At 49.0% G+C, this 16,541-nt stretch overlaps 1 protein-coding gene across 1 annotated transcript in view; it reads left to right on the forward strand.

Moving 5' to 3' along the window:
- CHKB (choline kinase beta) overlaps window positions 1-16,541 on the forward strand; it is a 77,371-nt gene that overhangs the window by 41,471 nt on the left and 19,359 nt on the right. The window contains exons 3-8 of the mRNA XM_085653777.1: window positions 1,964-2,077; window positions 2,611-2,744; window positions 2,970-3,074; window positions 3,448-3,506; window positions 3,843-3,930; window positions 5,342-5,450. Coding sequence (XP_085509903.1) covers window positions 1,964-2,077; window positions 2,611-2,744; window positions 2,970-3,074; window positions 3,448-3,506; window positions 3,843-3,930; window positions 5,342-5,450 — 609 coding nt within the window. The remainder of the gene's footprint in view (window positions 1-1,963; window positions 2,078-2,610; window positions 2,745-2,969; window positions 3,075-3,447; window positions 3,507-3,842; window positions 3,931-5,341; window positions 5,451-16,541) is intronic.

Here is a 16,541-nt window from a genome sequence, read left to right on the forward strand (position 1 = left end):
GAAAGCTGGCATGCCACTTAAGTGCCTGTCCCTGCAGACCAAATTCTCCCAATTGGTGAATCAGTTTCTGGTGAGAGACAGTGTCAAAGGCTGCTGTCAGATCCAATAACACGAGCAGCACTGCCTTGTTGTTATTGAGAGACATTCTAATATAATCTGTGACACCAATGAGAGTGGTTTCTGTAGAGTGGATGGGTCTAAATCCAAATTGAGAGGGGTCAAGGCTTCCTTTAGATTCAAGGTAACCTATCAGCTGGGTGTTGACTTACCCTTCCACCATTTTGCTAAGAGTGGCAAAAGCAACATAGGGCAATAGTTACCAATCACCTGAGCGGGTATTTGGGCTTTTTTCTTAATAGGTAGCACCGGAGCGGCCTTCCACTCAAGTGAGAGTACCCCCTCGCTCAAAGAAGTGTTGAGAATGGGTATCTTTGGGGAGTGTAGTGGTGGTGAGAAGTGGATAGTTAAACGTTCTTGGGCCATCTTATATATACAGTTCATTTTGCTGGTTGGCACACCTTTCAAAATGTGCGCCCAGGGCTAACCAGAAAAATGTGCTGCATATTGGTGAATGCGCTGCACCCCAGACAGCCACAAATTCGCGCTGCCCTGGGGGCAGCGCATTCATGTGTGAAAAACGGAGTAGCTACTTTAAAGCCGCTCTGTATTTTCACAGTGTCCGTCTGCACCCGCCTCCACTTTGAAGGTGATTAGAGATACCCTTGCAGGCGGGTGCAGCCAGTGACTGAACCTGTCTGCAAGGGGATGTCTGGAGGGGCCATGGGATCCCCTTTCCTGCTGCCAGAGGGCTGCAATAAGAGGGTGCACTGACAGTGCGCCACGTTTTTGGGAACACACTGTCAGTGCGCCTCCTGAGAGCTTCTTTGCCTCTGCAACCACGCCTGTAATACGGCGTGGACGCAGAGGCAAACGGATGTCCTCATTTGCATATGGCACGCCCCCATACAAATGAGGGAACGCCCCTGAAGATAGCGCTGGTGCTTTATGTGCGCCAGCGCTATCAGTATTACAGAAGGGGCTGCACAAGCGTCTGTGTCCCCTTTTGTAATAGCAAAGTGCCCTGGGGGGCGCACATAGCGCGCGCAAACACCCGTTGTGCCTCTGGGGCACTTCTGTAATATGGCCCCAGATGCCTAAGTGGCTAAAACTGGACAGTAAGATATATGGGGTTGGGCTTGAGTCACCTGAAGTCATACCCCTCCAATGAAACTAGGAAACTCGTAGTGACAGATTAACAGAACTGGAAGAACATCTGAGCTGGGAAGGATCATCTTAGTACTTGAACAAAAAGTTCTGCCTGCCTTCTGTTCTGCTTTTCCTAGCTTTCAAAGCTACAAAGGCCGACAATTGAAAGATTGTAATACTTACTGCAACGTAAATTACCACAATTTGTAGTTCGTCATCTATTTCTGGGATTCATTTGTTTAGCCTGCCCATATGTGTAGTCATTTACAAATACACTTGGCTTTAGCTACATCTGAGTTTCTTGATTTATTTAGCCGGTTGAGGAGTGTTAACCTGAGGCGTAGTGTTCTACCCTTTTCATTACATCTGAATCGAGCAAGATTATGAAAATCCTCCCTGTGTTACCTGAGCAGAACAAGATCTGTGAAAGCGCTTGAGTGATTTGGGCCTCTCGCCGTGGAGGACTAATAATAGAATAGTTCAGTAGAACTGGATCATGCTGAGGAAGGTTTAGGGTCTATCTCGCTCATATGTGTTATTTCTAGCATATAACGTTCTATTTTTCTGTCTAACTTTGTTTACAGGTGGAATGTGTGCATTGCTATTTTTTGTAAAGTTTGTGTAAAGTGTAGCTGGTGTTTTGATTTGGTTATTTCTCATTTTTCAAGCATGCAATGCACTTTGGAAGCTGTTAATCATTGCTTCCATCGCTTGTATGGCTTTTGAAATTGACCCGTTTCTCTTCCTCTTGGTGCAGGGAGTGGACTCGCTGGTTTTGGAGAGTGTTATGTTTGCTATCTTGGCAGAGCGGACCCTGGGGCCTCAACTCTATGGAGTGTTTCCACAGGGCCGATTGGAGCAGTACATCCCGGTGAGTTCATTGGCGACCATGATTCGGAGCAAGACACTGGTGGGTACGGGAAGCATGTATATATTTAGGAAGAGGGGTGAAGCTAACGCTGCAACTGAAAGGCAGTCATAAATTGATGTTTGTTAAGAAACAGTAATAGACTCCTCAAATACACTCATGAATGTTATGTATTGAACGAGGGTTAATCAAAAATGATGTGAAATACCAATATCTCAAAGGCTAGCTGTAAACTTGGGATTAATAGTGGAAAAATGTCTACGGTTATTTTGTTACAGCTCTGTACCTAGGTTGTATTCTTCGAAATGATCCAGCAGCAAACACTGGCCGGGGTTCTTCTATTACCTCCTTGCCTTCCTCTAGTTTTTTACTTCATCCCTGATCTCTTGTGGCAGGTACTCTGTTGCATATAGATGTTGCTCCCCTCTGCTGCACCTCTCCATCCCCATCAAAGCTCTTATAAGGCTCTGGTGTTGCCCTTTTGGACCGGAGTCAACCTGGCCTTTTCTGAATTTCGGTTTTTTTTGCTTGATTAGAGTCGCCGACTCTTGACTGCCGAACTCCGCGAGCCTGAAATTTCTGCTGAAATAGCAGAGAAGATGTGTAATTTCCATCGCATGGTGATGCCCTTCAATAAAGAACCCAAGTGGCTATTTGAGACAATGAACAGGTATGTCATCCCAGGAACTGGAAGCCGCGGGCACTGTAGACGCCAGTGTGAGTCGGTTAAAGGTATAGGCGTATAGAGACTGGCAAATAGTGACTTAAGAGGGAGTGTGATGCTTGCCCCTCTGGGAAGTGGCTTTGGTGGTACTTTATGGATCACTGACTGGGCAGGGTACCACTAAGGTTATAGTTTAACCAGTGACGCTGTACTCTTCTCCTCTGCCTACAGATACATGAAACAAATCTCAGACATTGCCTTCACTCGAGATTGCCATATCCAGAAATTCAGTAAATTAAAAGCTTTAAACCTGGAGCTGGAGATGAAGAGCCTCAGGTGAGACCGTGTGTGTGTGTGTGTGTGTGTCGGTGGGAGCGGTATGTATTTACTATCGTAGATGAGACTTCAATGTCAGCAGACTTTGTTTGGATTGATGTGGCTTTGTCCTTTTCTGCTTAAGTTGTTAAAAATGTATTCATAATTTCATTTACCATCTCAACAGCGATCAACACAAAGATCTGTTTTCTTCCATGACTATGTCAGAGGTGTACTCTCCCACACTGTTGCTCAAAACCCCTGTTGTGTATTCATATGTGAACTAGTTCACCGTACCTGCCATTGAGTAATGCTCACAAACGTGTCCGTCACAAGGGCTCAGCGTGTCCGTGCACCTCCAAGTTGCATAACACTATCTTTTTCTTCACTGTAGGAACCTACTGGAGTCCACACCCTCGCCGGTAGTCTTCTGTCACAATGATGTGCAGGAAGGTAGCAGCAGCGTTTCACCATTATTTGTTCAGCTAGTGAAGTAAATGTGTAGTGCAGTGCTTTCATGCAATGCTGTAAGTTTGGAGAAATGCCTGGTGACTTTAAGCTCTGTGCGAGGTGAAACAACTGTTGTAGGTTGTTAGTATGTGTATGAGTTTATTTGGCTCCTTGTAGTGCTCTAATATACATTTCTAAAGTCTGTCCTTGGATGATAGTTGCTGCTTTGCTCGCAGGGTTATGTTGTGAATATGAAATCTCCGGTGGTCAAAGTTTCCGAATTGTTATCAGACTTTTCCTGGTTCTTTCCTTATCCCCTCTTTTACACTCATTTTTCAGGTAACATTCTTCTTTTGTCAAATCGCAACCCAAGTTCCATAGACAAGCTGATGCTGATCGACTTTGAGTATAGCAGCTACAACTACAGGTGTGTGATTGTGGGTCCACAGTAACATCCCAAAACTGCTTCTTTATGCATAAAATCTGTGCTTTTGACCATTCAAGGTAATCTAAGCCAGCTGTGACTGAACGTACCTTTTAAATGGTATGCAGAGAACGGGGTGATATCAGTCCATTGTGTCTTCTTCAGCCACCCCACTCCCTTTTAGCAGTGATCACTTTAGTTGAAGATATTGAATAGAGTCACATGATGCAGCTTTGCAAACAAGCTGGCTTAGTAAGTTATTTCGAGAGGGGGTGACCTATGTGAGCTTACTTGATGAGTACCTCGAGATCCAGGTTGTGTAGGACAAATGATACTGTGAATGTTATCTTGGTCCCCAACCTGGTGGCCGCAGGAACTTGGCTCGCTTCCTACACCTGTTAATAAGGTGAAAAGCTTGGGTTTAGTTTTTGACAGCAAACTCTCCTTCGAGGACCAAGTCGGCACTATCACTTCTGCAACTTTCTTTACTTCGAAACTTCTCAGAAAAATCTTTCCTTTTATTCTGCTTGTACTATCTAAGTTGACTACTGTAACGCCCTAATTATCAACATCCAGAAAAAAAGCCTCTCCAAGATCCAGATCCTACAGAATGCCACTGCCTGCATACTTTTAGGCATTCCCAAATATAAGTCTGTCTCCTCTGCGCTGAATCTTTTTTATTGGCTTCCAATCAAGAAGCACATTGATTTTAAAGCCATTTGCATTGCCTTTAGCCACACAATGGCACTGGCCATGCTTAGTTCAGGCAAAGCTTCCAAGGGTACATACCATCTAAACCACCTCGTTCTGCCCCATAGTTCTTAAATTCAAAAAGCCCTACTGGGGCGGAAGAAGCTAAGTTGTGGGCACAACCAGACTCTGGAACTTTCTCCCCTTGGACCTGAAAAGAAAAACGGATCTATTAGCTTTCAACAACGCCCTCAAAACTTGGCTTTTCACCCAATAACTATTAATTTGTTTCCCGTAAGCAGTTTACCTTCTCTGACATTAGCGCATAGACACCTCCGGGTATGAGTGCATTCTACAAATCCTATTTTCATTTCAGTAAGTTTTCTTGAGACATCATAGAGAAGGCTGCAGTCTGTCTAGGTTGAGATGGATATTAACCTTCAGATGGAGCATTGGGTTAGAGCGCTAATGCCTGGGTATTAGTTGGTTTCTGATTGCGAGACAGACCATAATGAAATCTGGCCACACCCTGGTTTATGATGTTAGTTATTGTTTCACAATAGCTCATGGTGGGCACTGTTCCATGAGGTTTGTGTTCTTGAGATGTGTTTGTGAAGCTGCTTACAGTGCTTGTTTATAGGTGGATCAGATTTTTAGGTTGGTCACATTCAGAGACTGTGTCTGGTACTGAACCTTGTGTATTTTCTTTCCTTTTTGTCTCCAGGGGATTTGATATTGGCAATCACTTTTGCGAGTGGGTTTACGATTACACCTATGACAAATGGCCTTTCTACAAAGCCAGCTTGGAAAACTATCCAAACCGAGAACAGCAGGTAATGCAAGCAGAGACGCCTGTGCACCCCTACTTGGGAACCTTGACACCATTGTTATACAGGCTCCTTGGCAGCTGTAATGGGGGTAAATCATGGTATTGCATAAACTGCTACAATATCCACCTTCCTTTCCAGCACCTACACACCTCAAGTGAAACCTGCCTCCTTCTCACATTCCATGGCTGCCTTTATATAGGCCTCACCAGTGGCAGCTGGTGGATTTTAAAAGCTGTGAGGCAAAATGGTCTGGCCTGAGTCTAATGCACTGGTTAATACAGCCCAAGAGCAAGCCTGAGTTAAAAGAGACGGTGCAAGGGAACTTCTCTCATCTGGGTGTGAATTGTGCATTTTACGAAATACAATTTAAAAAAACGTACTCCAGATATTTTTTTTAAAAGGATTCAAATGTACCGTCTTGCACTCACCACACTGCACACACAGTCTCAAGACTCACCCTGCACTCACTCTGCTCTCTCTGTCCTCACTCAGGCGCACAGCTCAGCCCACTCTCATACAGCAACACTGATCTCTCTGCACTTGCCCAGCTTACCCTGCACTTGCCCAGCTTTACATGCACTCACACGGGCACACAGCTTACCTTGCGCTTACAAAGGCCCATCACTCACACAGACACCACTAACTCTGCTCCCACACAGCAACACTGCTCTACCTGATCACTCAGAAACAGCACTGACCTTTCACTCACACATGCCCACTGCATTCACATAGGTACATCGCTCGTCCTGCACTTGCAAATACACCCCCTCGCTCTGCCCTCACACAGGCACATGCGTTTAAGAAAAAAGCGGAAGACCTGGCTTTTTACCCAAGCTTACAGTTAGACACGGACTTTCTAAACCGGTGACTTCAAAAACCCAGCGCCAAGAGACCTGATGGTGTGCGCTTTAGAAAGTTTCCATAACATAACATTGTTCTCCCTGCATGCACACAGGCACAGATCAGGCTGCAGCAGCACTCCTAGCCAGGGAAACAGCCAGTCCATCAGGGTCTGATAGGAAAGACGCTTTCCTGCTACAGTGTGAAGGGGCACCATGGGTGGGTGGTTTAAAGGCCAAGGAGAGGAAGGAGCAGTCTGCAGCAACCTGGGAAATCAAACTGATGGTGACCAAATCATCAATGGAAGTGTCCAGGTTGGGGCAGTGCAGGCGCGGTCTTCCTCTGGTTCAAGCAGTCCCGGGTGGGGAAGGGGGTCTGTAGATATGAGGCTTCATCCATTCACCAGGACTGTTTACCACCTCACTCAAGCCTAGAGCAAAGTCCAGTCAGGGTCAGAGAGTGAAAGGTGCTTTCTTGCTGCAGCGTGTAGAGAGTCCCTGTGCGTTTGAGGAGGTTAAGCAAGGGAAGCATCGAAAGGGCAGGCTGCAGCAGCCAGGGAGACCGCACTGACTGAGACACCACTCCCTGTCCCGCTACAGAGTGCAGTGCAGCTGGCGACAGGCACATTGTCCTCTGGCCTCTGTGCCTTTGGAGGGAAGGCAGTCTGGAAGGTAAGGCCTCTGCTGCTCACCACTACTGGCCTGCCACCATACTCCAGCCCGGGAGGTGGTAATGGAAGGCACTGCTGCTGAATGTCACTGACCCGAGACCTCTTGTCTCCCGCGTATCCATCGAGCAGAGTAGAGTGCCCATTCTCCACACGGCTACATATCTGCTGCAGGAGGGTAGGCACTGGCCGTGGGCATCACTGGCACTACCATGTTGGGGGACTGCTGAAACGATGTTTGGAAAACAATATTATACACCCTTAAATGCCTACAAACTTTGCTGAATTTTAGGTGGCAAGTGTTGAATGTTGGAAGGACGGTCCTCAGATGCCTTTAAACTGGATAGATGGAATGGATGCATGGATGTGTAAGCATGACCATACACTGAAGGCACTGAACAGGTGCAAGCTACATACAGGCTCACAAACAATACACACAATGGGTAGCTATAGTATGAACAAGAGGACCAAAAAAATGAATCTTTGCGCTCTGTGCCATTTATACTTGGTCTTAGCCCAAAACCTGCGAATGATAAAATGTGCCAGAAGTGGTTCTACATGCTCATGTGATGCAGATCAGGGCAGGCCAGTTCATCTTAGTAGTGCATGATTTATTGTTAGTATGCATTCACTGCTACCACCAGTGTAGGAACCGGACTGGACCATAAGGTCTCTGTGCAGCAACTCTTTCCATTTGGCTCATACAGTGGACTCTGACCTGGGCCCAGGCCTAATGTAGGTCTACCACCAGATCAGTTTTATACCAGGGTGGCCAGTATTTTAGTGTCCAGGCCGGTTCAAAAAGTGGTAAAAGATTGTGTTTAGTCCCCTTATCAGTACAAACATAAAACAGTTAATATAAACAGAAAACACATTATATTGTGTTCTCGAGCTGTTTTTTGCTCTCTGACTGAAAATTTAAGTAAACAAAAACAGAGGCAATGATAACATGAAAACAGGTGGTTTTATACCAGCATAGACAGTATTTTAATGTCCCGACTGGTAGAAAAATTAGTAGAATCAACTAAATAGGGTATATTTCTACTTAACAGTACATATATTAAACCGTAAATATGAGAAGGAAGCTCCTTAAAATGGGTTCTAGAACTACCTTAATGACCAATGACTGACTGCAAACCTTTTTCCCTCTTGTATCCCTCTCCGCTATCCTTCTGAGTCCAAATAAGTGACTAACATATCCCCCACTCAAATTACTTTCACATTTTACTATACTAATTTACCACTAATCCTGTATGGGTTCCGGAGTAGCGTGCTACACGCTGAAAAAGCACTTTGACACCCCATGAGGGGTAGCAAGCATTCTATAAATGCAAACCTTTTCCCTCTTCTATCCCTCCACTATCCTTCTGAATCCAAATAAGTGACTAACATATCCACCACTCAAATTGCTTACATATTTCACTATACTAATTCACCACTAATCCTTTTTGGGTTCCGGAGTAGCGTGCTACGCACAGAAAAAGCGCTTAGATGCCTCCTCAGGGGTAATAAGCACTATATAAATGCATGTCATGTCACGCTGTGCTGCATACAGAGGTCCAAGAGCCAACAAAGGTAATACACAGCAAGGATACCACCCTACTCACACAAGCATACACTTAACACTCTTTCATACATGCAAACACACATACAGTCCCAAGCACACATACAAAGACATGTACATGCAGTCTCTAGCATATGTTTTCTCTCTCTCTTCTCCTCCTCCCCCCCTAAACTTACCTGGGGAAGTCCTCTTCGATAAGAACTTGCATGCTCTTTATCTGCATAGTCAAGGATTCCCGACTTCCCAATCTCGTACCTCCGTCAGAACACCATATCCAGTTTCACGAGCTTCTTTCTACCCTATCAGAAGAACACCAGAACCAGTTTCACGAGCTTCTAGCCTATCAGAAGTCAGGATAGAGTTGGAGGTAGACCCTTTTTCTCTATTTCGACTTTATCATGCTAAAGGGCGCATGATTGACCAGGCCGGAAGCTCCATTATCTGATATGCTAAACTGTTTCAAGTTAGTGCAGCATGTTAGATATTTATAGTGTCTAGGAGAAACACCCACTGCCTGACACATGTGCAGTTCCGCCAGTAGAGCCCTCCTCTGCTGGCAACATGACATTACAGCTTTTACATGCATACAAACAAACAATCCATGGGCATCTTTGTTTTCATGTAAAAGCTATCAAAGGTAAACCAATTGGTGGCAGAGCCGGGTGGTGGATTGATGCTATGGAGGAGCCGCCCCTGGCATCCGCCCCCTTCTGTAGTGCAGTAGCTTGAAGTGCTGACTATAGATACCGCATCACGTTCTGCCTTCCAAAGGTTTATTCAACAGAGACCAAGCAGCTCTTTAGACATTGATGTCCAACAGGTGGAGATCTATTGTTTTCCATGTACATATGTTCAAACCCTGTTATTTAATTCCTTTTTCTTAGGATGGAATATATGTGTTTTTTAATAACAGTGAGTGTTGGAATATGTCATGATCGTCTCCCTTGCCTCATCAGTGATATTAATACCATATCGCCCTCTGGGAGTTCATATATGGTTTATATCGTGCTAGATTGTCAGGTGCCATACTAATAAACATAACCATGTGTTAGAAAAACCCCACTCCCACCCCGGAAAGGGTGGTGGTAACGGGGTCTTTCCAGACATACACAGTGGTAGCTTGGCTCGAGTGGTCAGGGGTCAGGCACCGTGTTAAGCATACGTCATACCCACACAATAACCATGCGTGCATCCGTTCCAAAAACGACACTACACCTTAAAAATTATGAAAATATCTCTGTGTTTATCTTTTTTTCTCTTAGTTGCTGATTGAATAAATAATAATACAATCACGGTACACAAGCTTCTCCTTAAAAAGTGCAGGTCAAATAAATAGTAACACTTTACAGGTGCAATAAATAGGATCAGGTCAAATAAATACTGTGAGGGAATAAATACTGTACAGAAATAAGTTAGCTCAGGACAATAAATACATTACAAGAATAATTTAGATAAATACAATAAATACAGTACCCTCAATAAATAATAAAAGCCAACAGTGACACTTGTAAATCAGATCACATTTTAAATACTATGGGCTGATTTGGCCCAGTCACAGCTTGTGGTTAGGTGGATGGCCTGAGGGTGTCTCACCTAGCTTGGGTAAGGCTGAGGCTAAAACTGAGGTAGATCAAGGGTAATCTAGGAATCTGGCTCTCCCAAACTACACAACCCCTCACACAGGTCACTGTATCAGTCTCAGTCCACCCCTGGCACTTCCAGGCTGGTTCTAACACCTCTTTATCCCTTAGGATGGTCTCTTAGAGCTCCACAGGGCCTTAGGCGCCCTCTACTCCACTTACTGCCCTTTTTATGAAGCTCCGACGCCGCTGGAGTCGTGTCGACGCCGTGAGGCGGTTCCGGTTCGATGTCGGCGGCCTCGGCGCAATGTCAGTTCTTGACGACGCCGGTAGGCGGTTCCGGTTCGATGTCGGCGGCCTCGGCTCGATGTCGACCTCCGGTTCGATGACGTCGGGCTGTCTTTGCTCGATGTCGACTTCCGCCGGCTCCGGAGTGCGACCTCCACTCCCGACCTCCGGCACGATTCTCTTCAGGTTCCGCCGACTTCGGAGTGCGACCTCCACTCCCGACCTCCGGCACTATTCTCTTCAGGTTCCGGCGACTCCGGAGTGCGATCTCCACTCCCGACCTCCGGCACGCTTCACCTCGGTCTCCGGCGACTCCGGAGGGCGGACTTCACTCCCCCGTCGACGCCGCTCACTTGACCTCAGGTGTCTTACTCCTCGACCTCTGGTACTCTCCACGACCTCCGTCGGCGCCCTCTCTCGACCTCTGGCGGCTCCGGGTACGACGTCTGCTTTCCAGTCAGCGCCGCTTCTCCACCTCGGGCTCCAGGTCTCTGGCTTCTCGACGTCGGACTCCAGGGAAACCAATAAACAGGTCAGATTCTTGCTTTTCTTTACTTCTAAGGCCTGTTCCTGCTGTCCAGGTCCTTAAGATGGTTTTTCTTGCTTTTTCCCACACAGGGCTCCAGGCTGGGCTCAGTCAGTAGGGACTAGTATCAAGGGTGGGTTTATGGACCCCACTCCAGGCACAAGTTTCCACCCCTGCTGCCTCACTCCTTCCTCCTTCAGGTTTCTGCTGCTCTCTCTTCACCAGTCAGGTGCCAACTGCCAGCTCCAACTGTCAACTCTGGCTTAGCTTCCCAACATTCCAAACCGCCTCCAACTGTCACAGGGTTCTGGAATGTTCTGGAAGGTGCTGGTAGGTTCCAGTGGGTTCTGATGATGTCACAGGTGGCCACCATTTTGTGCTCCAGGCCCTCAGACAGAAGTTCCAGGGGTAGATAAAATGGCTCCCTGAATCTGCATCAATACGAAAAAGTCTGGTGGTTCCCAAAAAGGAAAAATTCTAACAGGGTTTGAGGCAAAAGTGGGACAAAATAAATAATGATGAGGAGGGACCACCCAAAGGGCTGACAGGTCTAACACGCGTTCCCCCCCCCCCCCCAGCTGAAAGTGGGGAGAGCTACCCAACCCCTTGGGAGTTCTCCTCACTAAGGCGGAAATACCTTGAGAGACCGTCTGCATTGGCGTGGTCCACTCCAGGCCGATGTTCCACCTGAAAGTCCATTCCCTGTAGGGAAATAGACCACCTCAACAACTTGGGATTCTCCCCCTTCATCTGCATCAGCCAACGAAGGGGTCTGTGGTCGGTCTGAACCAGGAAGTGCGAGCCAAACAGGTATGGCCGCAACTTCTTCAGAGCCCATACCACTGCAAAGGCTTCACGCTCTATTGCACTCCTATTCTGTTCCCTGGGAAGTAGTCTCCGGGATAGGAAGACCACGGGTTGATCCAGACCCTCTTCATTGAGTTGCAATAATACTGCCCCAATGCCATGTTCTGATGCATCTGTCTGGACAATGAACTCCTTGGAAAAGTCTGGGGCCCTTAAGACCGGGGCCTCGCACATGGCTTTCTTCAGTCTCACAAAGGCCTGCTGACAAGCCTCCGTCCAGACTACCCGTCGAGGTTGTTTCTTGGACGTGAGCTCCGTGAGGGGGGCTACAATGGTACCGTACCCCTTCACGAAGCGGCGGTAATATCCCGTGAGGCCCAGAAAAGCTCGGACCTCAGTCTGTGTCTTGGGGGGTTTCCAGGCCATGATGGCCTCGATCTTCGCCTGGAGGGGTTGCACCGCTCCCCTACCCACCAAGTGTCCAAGGTACACTACCGACCCCTGCCCGATCTGGCACTTGCTGGCCTTGATCGTCAATCCAGCTTGACTCAGGGCCTGGAGAACAGCTTGCAGGTGACGCAAGTGATCCTCCCAGCTGTTACTGAAGACGGCTATGTCATCCAGATAAGCAGCAGAGAAACTCTCCATTCCGGTGAGGATCTGGTTTACCAGGCGCTGAAACGTGGCAGGTGCGTTCTTGAGCCCAAAGGGCATCACACAGAACTGGTAGTGGCCATTGGGCGTGGAGAAGGCTGACCTTTCCCTTGCTCCATCAGTCAAAGAGATCTGCCAGTACCCAGAAGTAAGGTCAAAGGTACTTAGATATTGGGCAGCTCCCAGCCGGTCAATCAATTCATCCGCCCTAGGGATCGGATGAGCATCAGTTTTGGTTACTGAATTCAGTCCCCGGTAGTCCACACAGAACCTCAGTTCCGGTTGGGCACCCGGTGGTGCAGCTTTTGGTACTAACACCACCGGACTGGACCAGGGGCTGCTAGAAGGTTCGATCACTCCTAGCTCCAGCATCTTAGTGACTTCACTGTGAATGCTGGCCTTCACCTTGTCTGACATCCGGTAGATCTTGGACTTCACAGGTGGGCTGTCTCCTGTGTCCACGTCATGGACGCACAGGTGAGTCCTACCCGGGACAAGGGAGAACAACGAAGAGTACTGCCCCAGGACCTGGCGGCAGTCCTCCTGCTGTTCAGGAGTTAGAGATGGGGAGAGAATCACTCCCTCCACCGACCCATCCTTCTCTTGAGACGCAAACAAATCGGGGAGAGGCTCGCTTTCCGCGTCCTCTGCTCCGTCAGTCACCATCATCAAGATGACTTCGGGCCTCTCGTGGTGGGGTTTGAGGCGGTTGGCGTGCAGCACCCGTAGGGGCTGACGAGGGGTCTTAAGATCCACCAAGTAGGTAGCCTTACCCTTCTTCTCCAACACCTCAAAGGGTCCTGACCAGCGATCCTGGAGGGCGCTAAGCTCTCCCGGTTCGATCACCCACACCTTCTGGCCAGGCTCCAACTCCACCGGGTGAGCATTGTGGTCATACCACGCCTTCATCACTGCTTGGCTGGCTTCCAAGTTGTCAGAAGCTTGCTTCCACAACTTAGCCATTTGGCTCCGGAAGGCCAGCATGTAGCTCACCACGTCCTGGGGAAGCTTTCTGGGAGTTCTTTCCCATCCGTCTCTCACCAGGTTGAGAGGTCCACGTACAGGGTGCCCATACAAAAGCTCGAAGGGGCTGAAACCCACTCCCTTCTGTGGCACTTCCCTGTAAGAAAAGAGTAAACAGGGTAGGAGGACGTCCCATTTCCTCCGCAGGCTTTCAGGCAGACTTCTGATCATGCCCTTCAAGGTTTTGTTAAACCTCTCCACCAGACCATTGGTCTGGGGGTGGTAAGGAGTGGTGAACCGGTAGGTCACTCCACACTCCTTCCACATGGCCCGCATGTACGCTGACATGAAGTTGGTCCCCCTGTCGGAAACAACTTCCTTGGGAAAACCCACTCGGGTAAAGATTCCCATCAGGGCCCTAGCCACAACAGGTGCTGTTATGGTCCTCAGAGGTATTGCCTCTGGGTACCGTGTGGCATGATCCACCAAAACCAGGATAAAGCTGTGACCAGCTGACGTTGGCGGATCTAACGGACCCACAATGTCGATGCCCACCCTTTCAAAGGGGGTGCTAACGACAGGAAGTGGTTCCAGGGGAGCTTTCAGCTTCACCCCTGTTTTCCCACTGGCTTGGCAAGACACACATGTCCGGCAGTAGGTATCGGACGACACTTTCATTTGAGGCCAATAAAAGTGTGGGACAAGACGGGCGAAGGTCTTGTCTTGCCCCAGGTGTCCTGCCAAGGGGATCTCGTGAGCCAACTCCATAAGGAAGGCTCGATAACGTTGAGGGACTACCAAGGCTCGTGACGATCCATGTAGGGGTGCCTTGGGTTCACTGTAGAGGAGGCCATCCTCCCAGTAAACACTGTAGTTCCCTTCAACGTTCCCTGCTGCCTGGGCTTCGGCCTGACGCCTCAGCCCCTCAAGGGTAGGGCACTCCCTCTGGCCCTGGCAGAATTCCTCCCTGGACGGGCCTCCCTCCACGTGCCACTCGGCCGGGATGGGTAGGTCCTCCAGTTTGGTAACATCCCCCACCGCAGACTCCTGGTCCACCACCTCCGGTGGCCTATCCGTCCTACGGGGTGTGGACGCCGAGGCAGGCTCCTCCTGTCCTCGGTTCTTCCCTTGACTGGCAGCTGGCTGGGCCTTTGTTCCAGGCTCCAGCCGAAACGAACTCCCTCTCCGGGTAGTCGCGGTCCTTGTGCTCACACAGGCCCAGTCAGGTGTACCCAGCATCTCAGTATGAGTCCGGTATTCCACCTCCTTCCAAGCATTGTGCTCCATGTCATTCCCCAGCAGACAATCAACTGGCACGGCACGGCACGGCTTACGGCAACTCGAAGTGAACCTGCAACCCCCTCCCATTTAAGGGAACCTCGGCCACTGGATAGTGGCCTGTTCTGCCGTCAGCCATCGCGGCTGGGTGGAGTACATCGGGAATTACCTGCTCTGGAGACACCAGTTGGCTACGTACCATAGTCATACTGGCTCCTGTGTCTCTCAGAGCCTCCCCTCTTTGGCCATTGATGGTGACCCACTGCCCATACTTTGCGGTATTTGCGGGCACCTGGATCTTAGGAACCATCTCCCGTTCTCCCAGGGACACTAAAGTGACACCCGCCCACTCCCTTCCCTTAATTAAAGGCATCTCCTCCCCGAGCACTGCACTAGCTACTCCGGGGGTCTTTCCTCCAATGGGAGGGGGTGGTCGTTTTGGGCACTTCGCATCTCCCTTATAGTGTCCAACGCCACCGCACTCGAAGCAATGGACAACCCTTGGCTGCTGACTCTGGCCAGGATTAGGGTTTCTGGGTGGGTTAGCCCTAGGGGTGAATCCTGTTCCCTTACCTTGGAAGTTATTTTGGGGGCCTTTGGAGAACTCCTTTTTCTTTTCTCCTCCCTCTTTCTTCTGGGGGGCGCCCTGTCCGGCCTTTTGAGTATCCCCTCCAGTCCCCCTTGTGGACACCCGGGTACTAGCCCAAATGTCCGCCTCCTCAGCAAGCTTCCGGGGATTGGTCAGCTTGCTATCCACCAGGTGTTGACGCAGTTCAGGGAAACATTTTTCGAGCAGGTGTTCCTTCAGTACTAAATCAAACAACCCCTCGTAGTTCCTCACTTCACTGCCCTGAATCCAACCCTCTAGTGCCTTCTTTGCATAGTCCAGGAAGTCCACCCAATTCTGTGTGCCCAATTTGTGACTACCCCGGAACTTCTGTCTGTACTTTTCGGGTGTTAGTCCAAACTTCCTTATGAGCGCCACCTTCATGGTGGGGTAGTGGGTCTGCTCATCCTCCTCTAGGGCCAATAATGCATCCCTACCAGCTGGAGGCATGTACTTGTACAATCCCGCTCCCCAGTACTTCTCTGGAACCCCATGGGCCCTTAACGAGACCTCATAGGCCGCTAGCCACTTGGCAATATCGTCGCCCACTCCATAGCTAGCTACTATGTCCTTTGGCAGGTAGGGTTTGGGTTCCCTAGTGAACTCTCTTTCTTGGTCTTTGCTGCCACCATTAGGAACAGTGTGTGCCCCGACTCTTAGGATCTGAAGATCTATCTCTTTCAGCCTTAGCTCATGAGCCATCCTCTGTTCCTCCTTCTCTTTCTCCAGCCTTGCTAAGTCCCATGTGAGCTGTCTTTTCTCCCTCCGGTCTGTTAACTCCACTTCAGACAAGCCACCGCTAGAGGCACTGCTGCCCTTCCTGGAAATGGTTCTGGGCCCCGCTACTAGGTTCCCCACCTCAGGTTGGTACAAACCAGCTCCCTCACTGTCGGGCTCTCTATCCCTGTCCTCCTCCTCAGCCTTGCTTTCTCGTCGTGCCTCCCCCCAAGCCCTTAAGCTGGTTTGGAGTGCACCCTTCTTTGCTCCTGGGGGACAATACACCCCCTCCCGCTGACAAAACTCCCTGAGTTGGGCCACAGTGTAGGTTTCCAGGTCTTCTAGCACAAACTCCATTTTGCCCACTCAGAACAGAAGACAGGTTTTTACGGAAGCAATGCAGGGGGGTACCTTTAATAATACCTCCTCCCACCACCAGAGTAAATTTGGAAAAACAAAAACTCACAATTAGGAAGGCCGCTTTGAGAAAACTCCAGGTGTAGGCCTATGGACTACCCACAGTTATTGTCGAGTATGCGTAGGCACAGCTCAATCCCGCCGCTGAACACCAATTATGTTAGAAAAACCCCACTCCCACCCCGG

This window comes from Triturus cristatus, chromosome 4_1 (genome assembly GCF_964204655.1).
Source record: "Triturus cristatus chromosome 4_1, aTriCri1.1, whole genome shotgun sequence".
Lineage (NCBI taxonomy): Eukaryota > Metazoa > Chordata > Amphibia > Caudata > Salamandridae > Triturus > Triturus cristatus.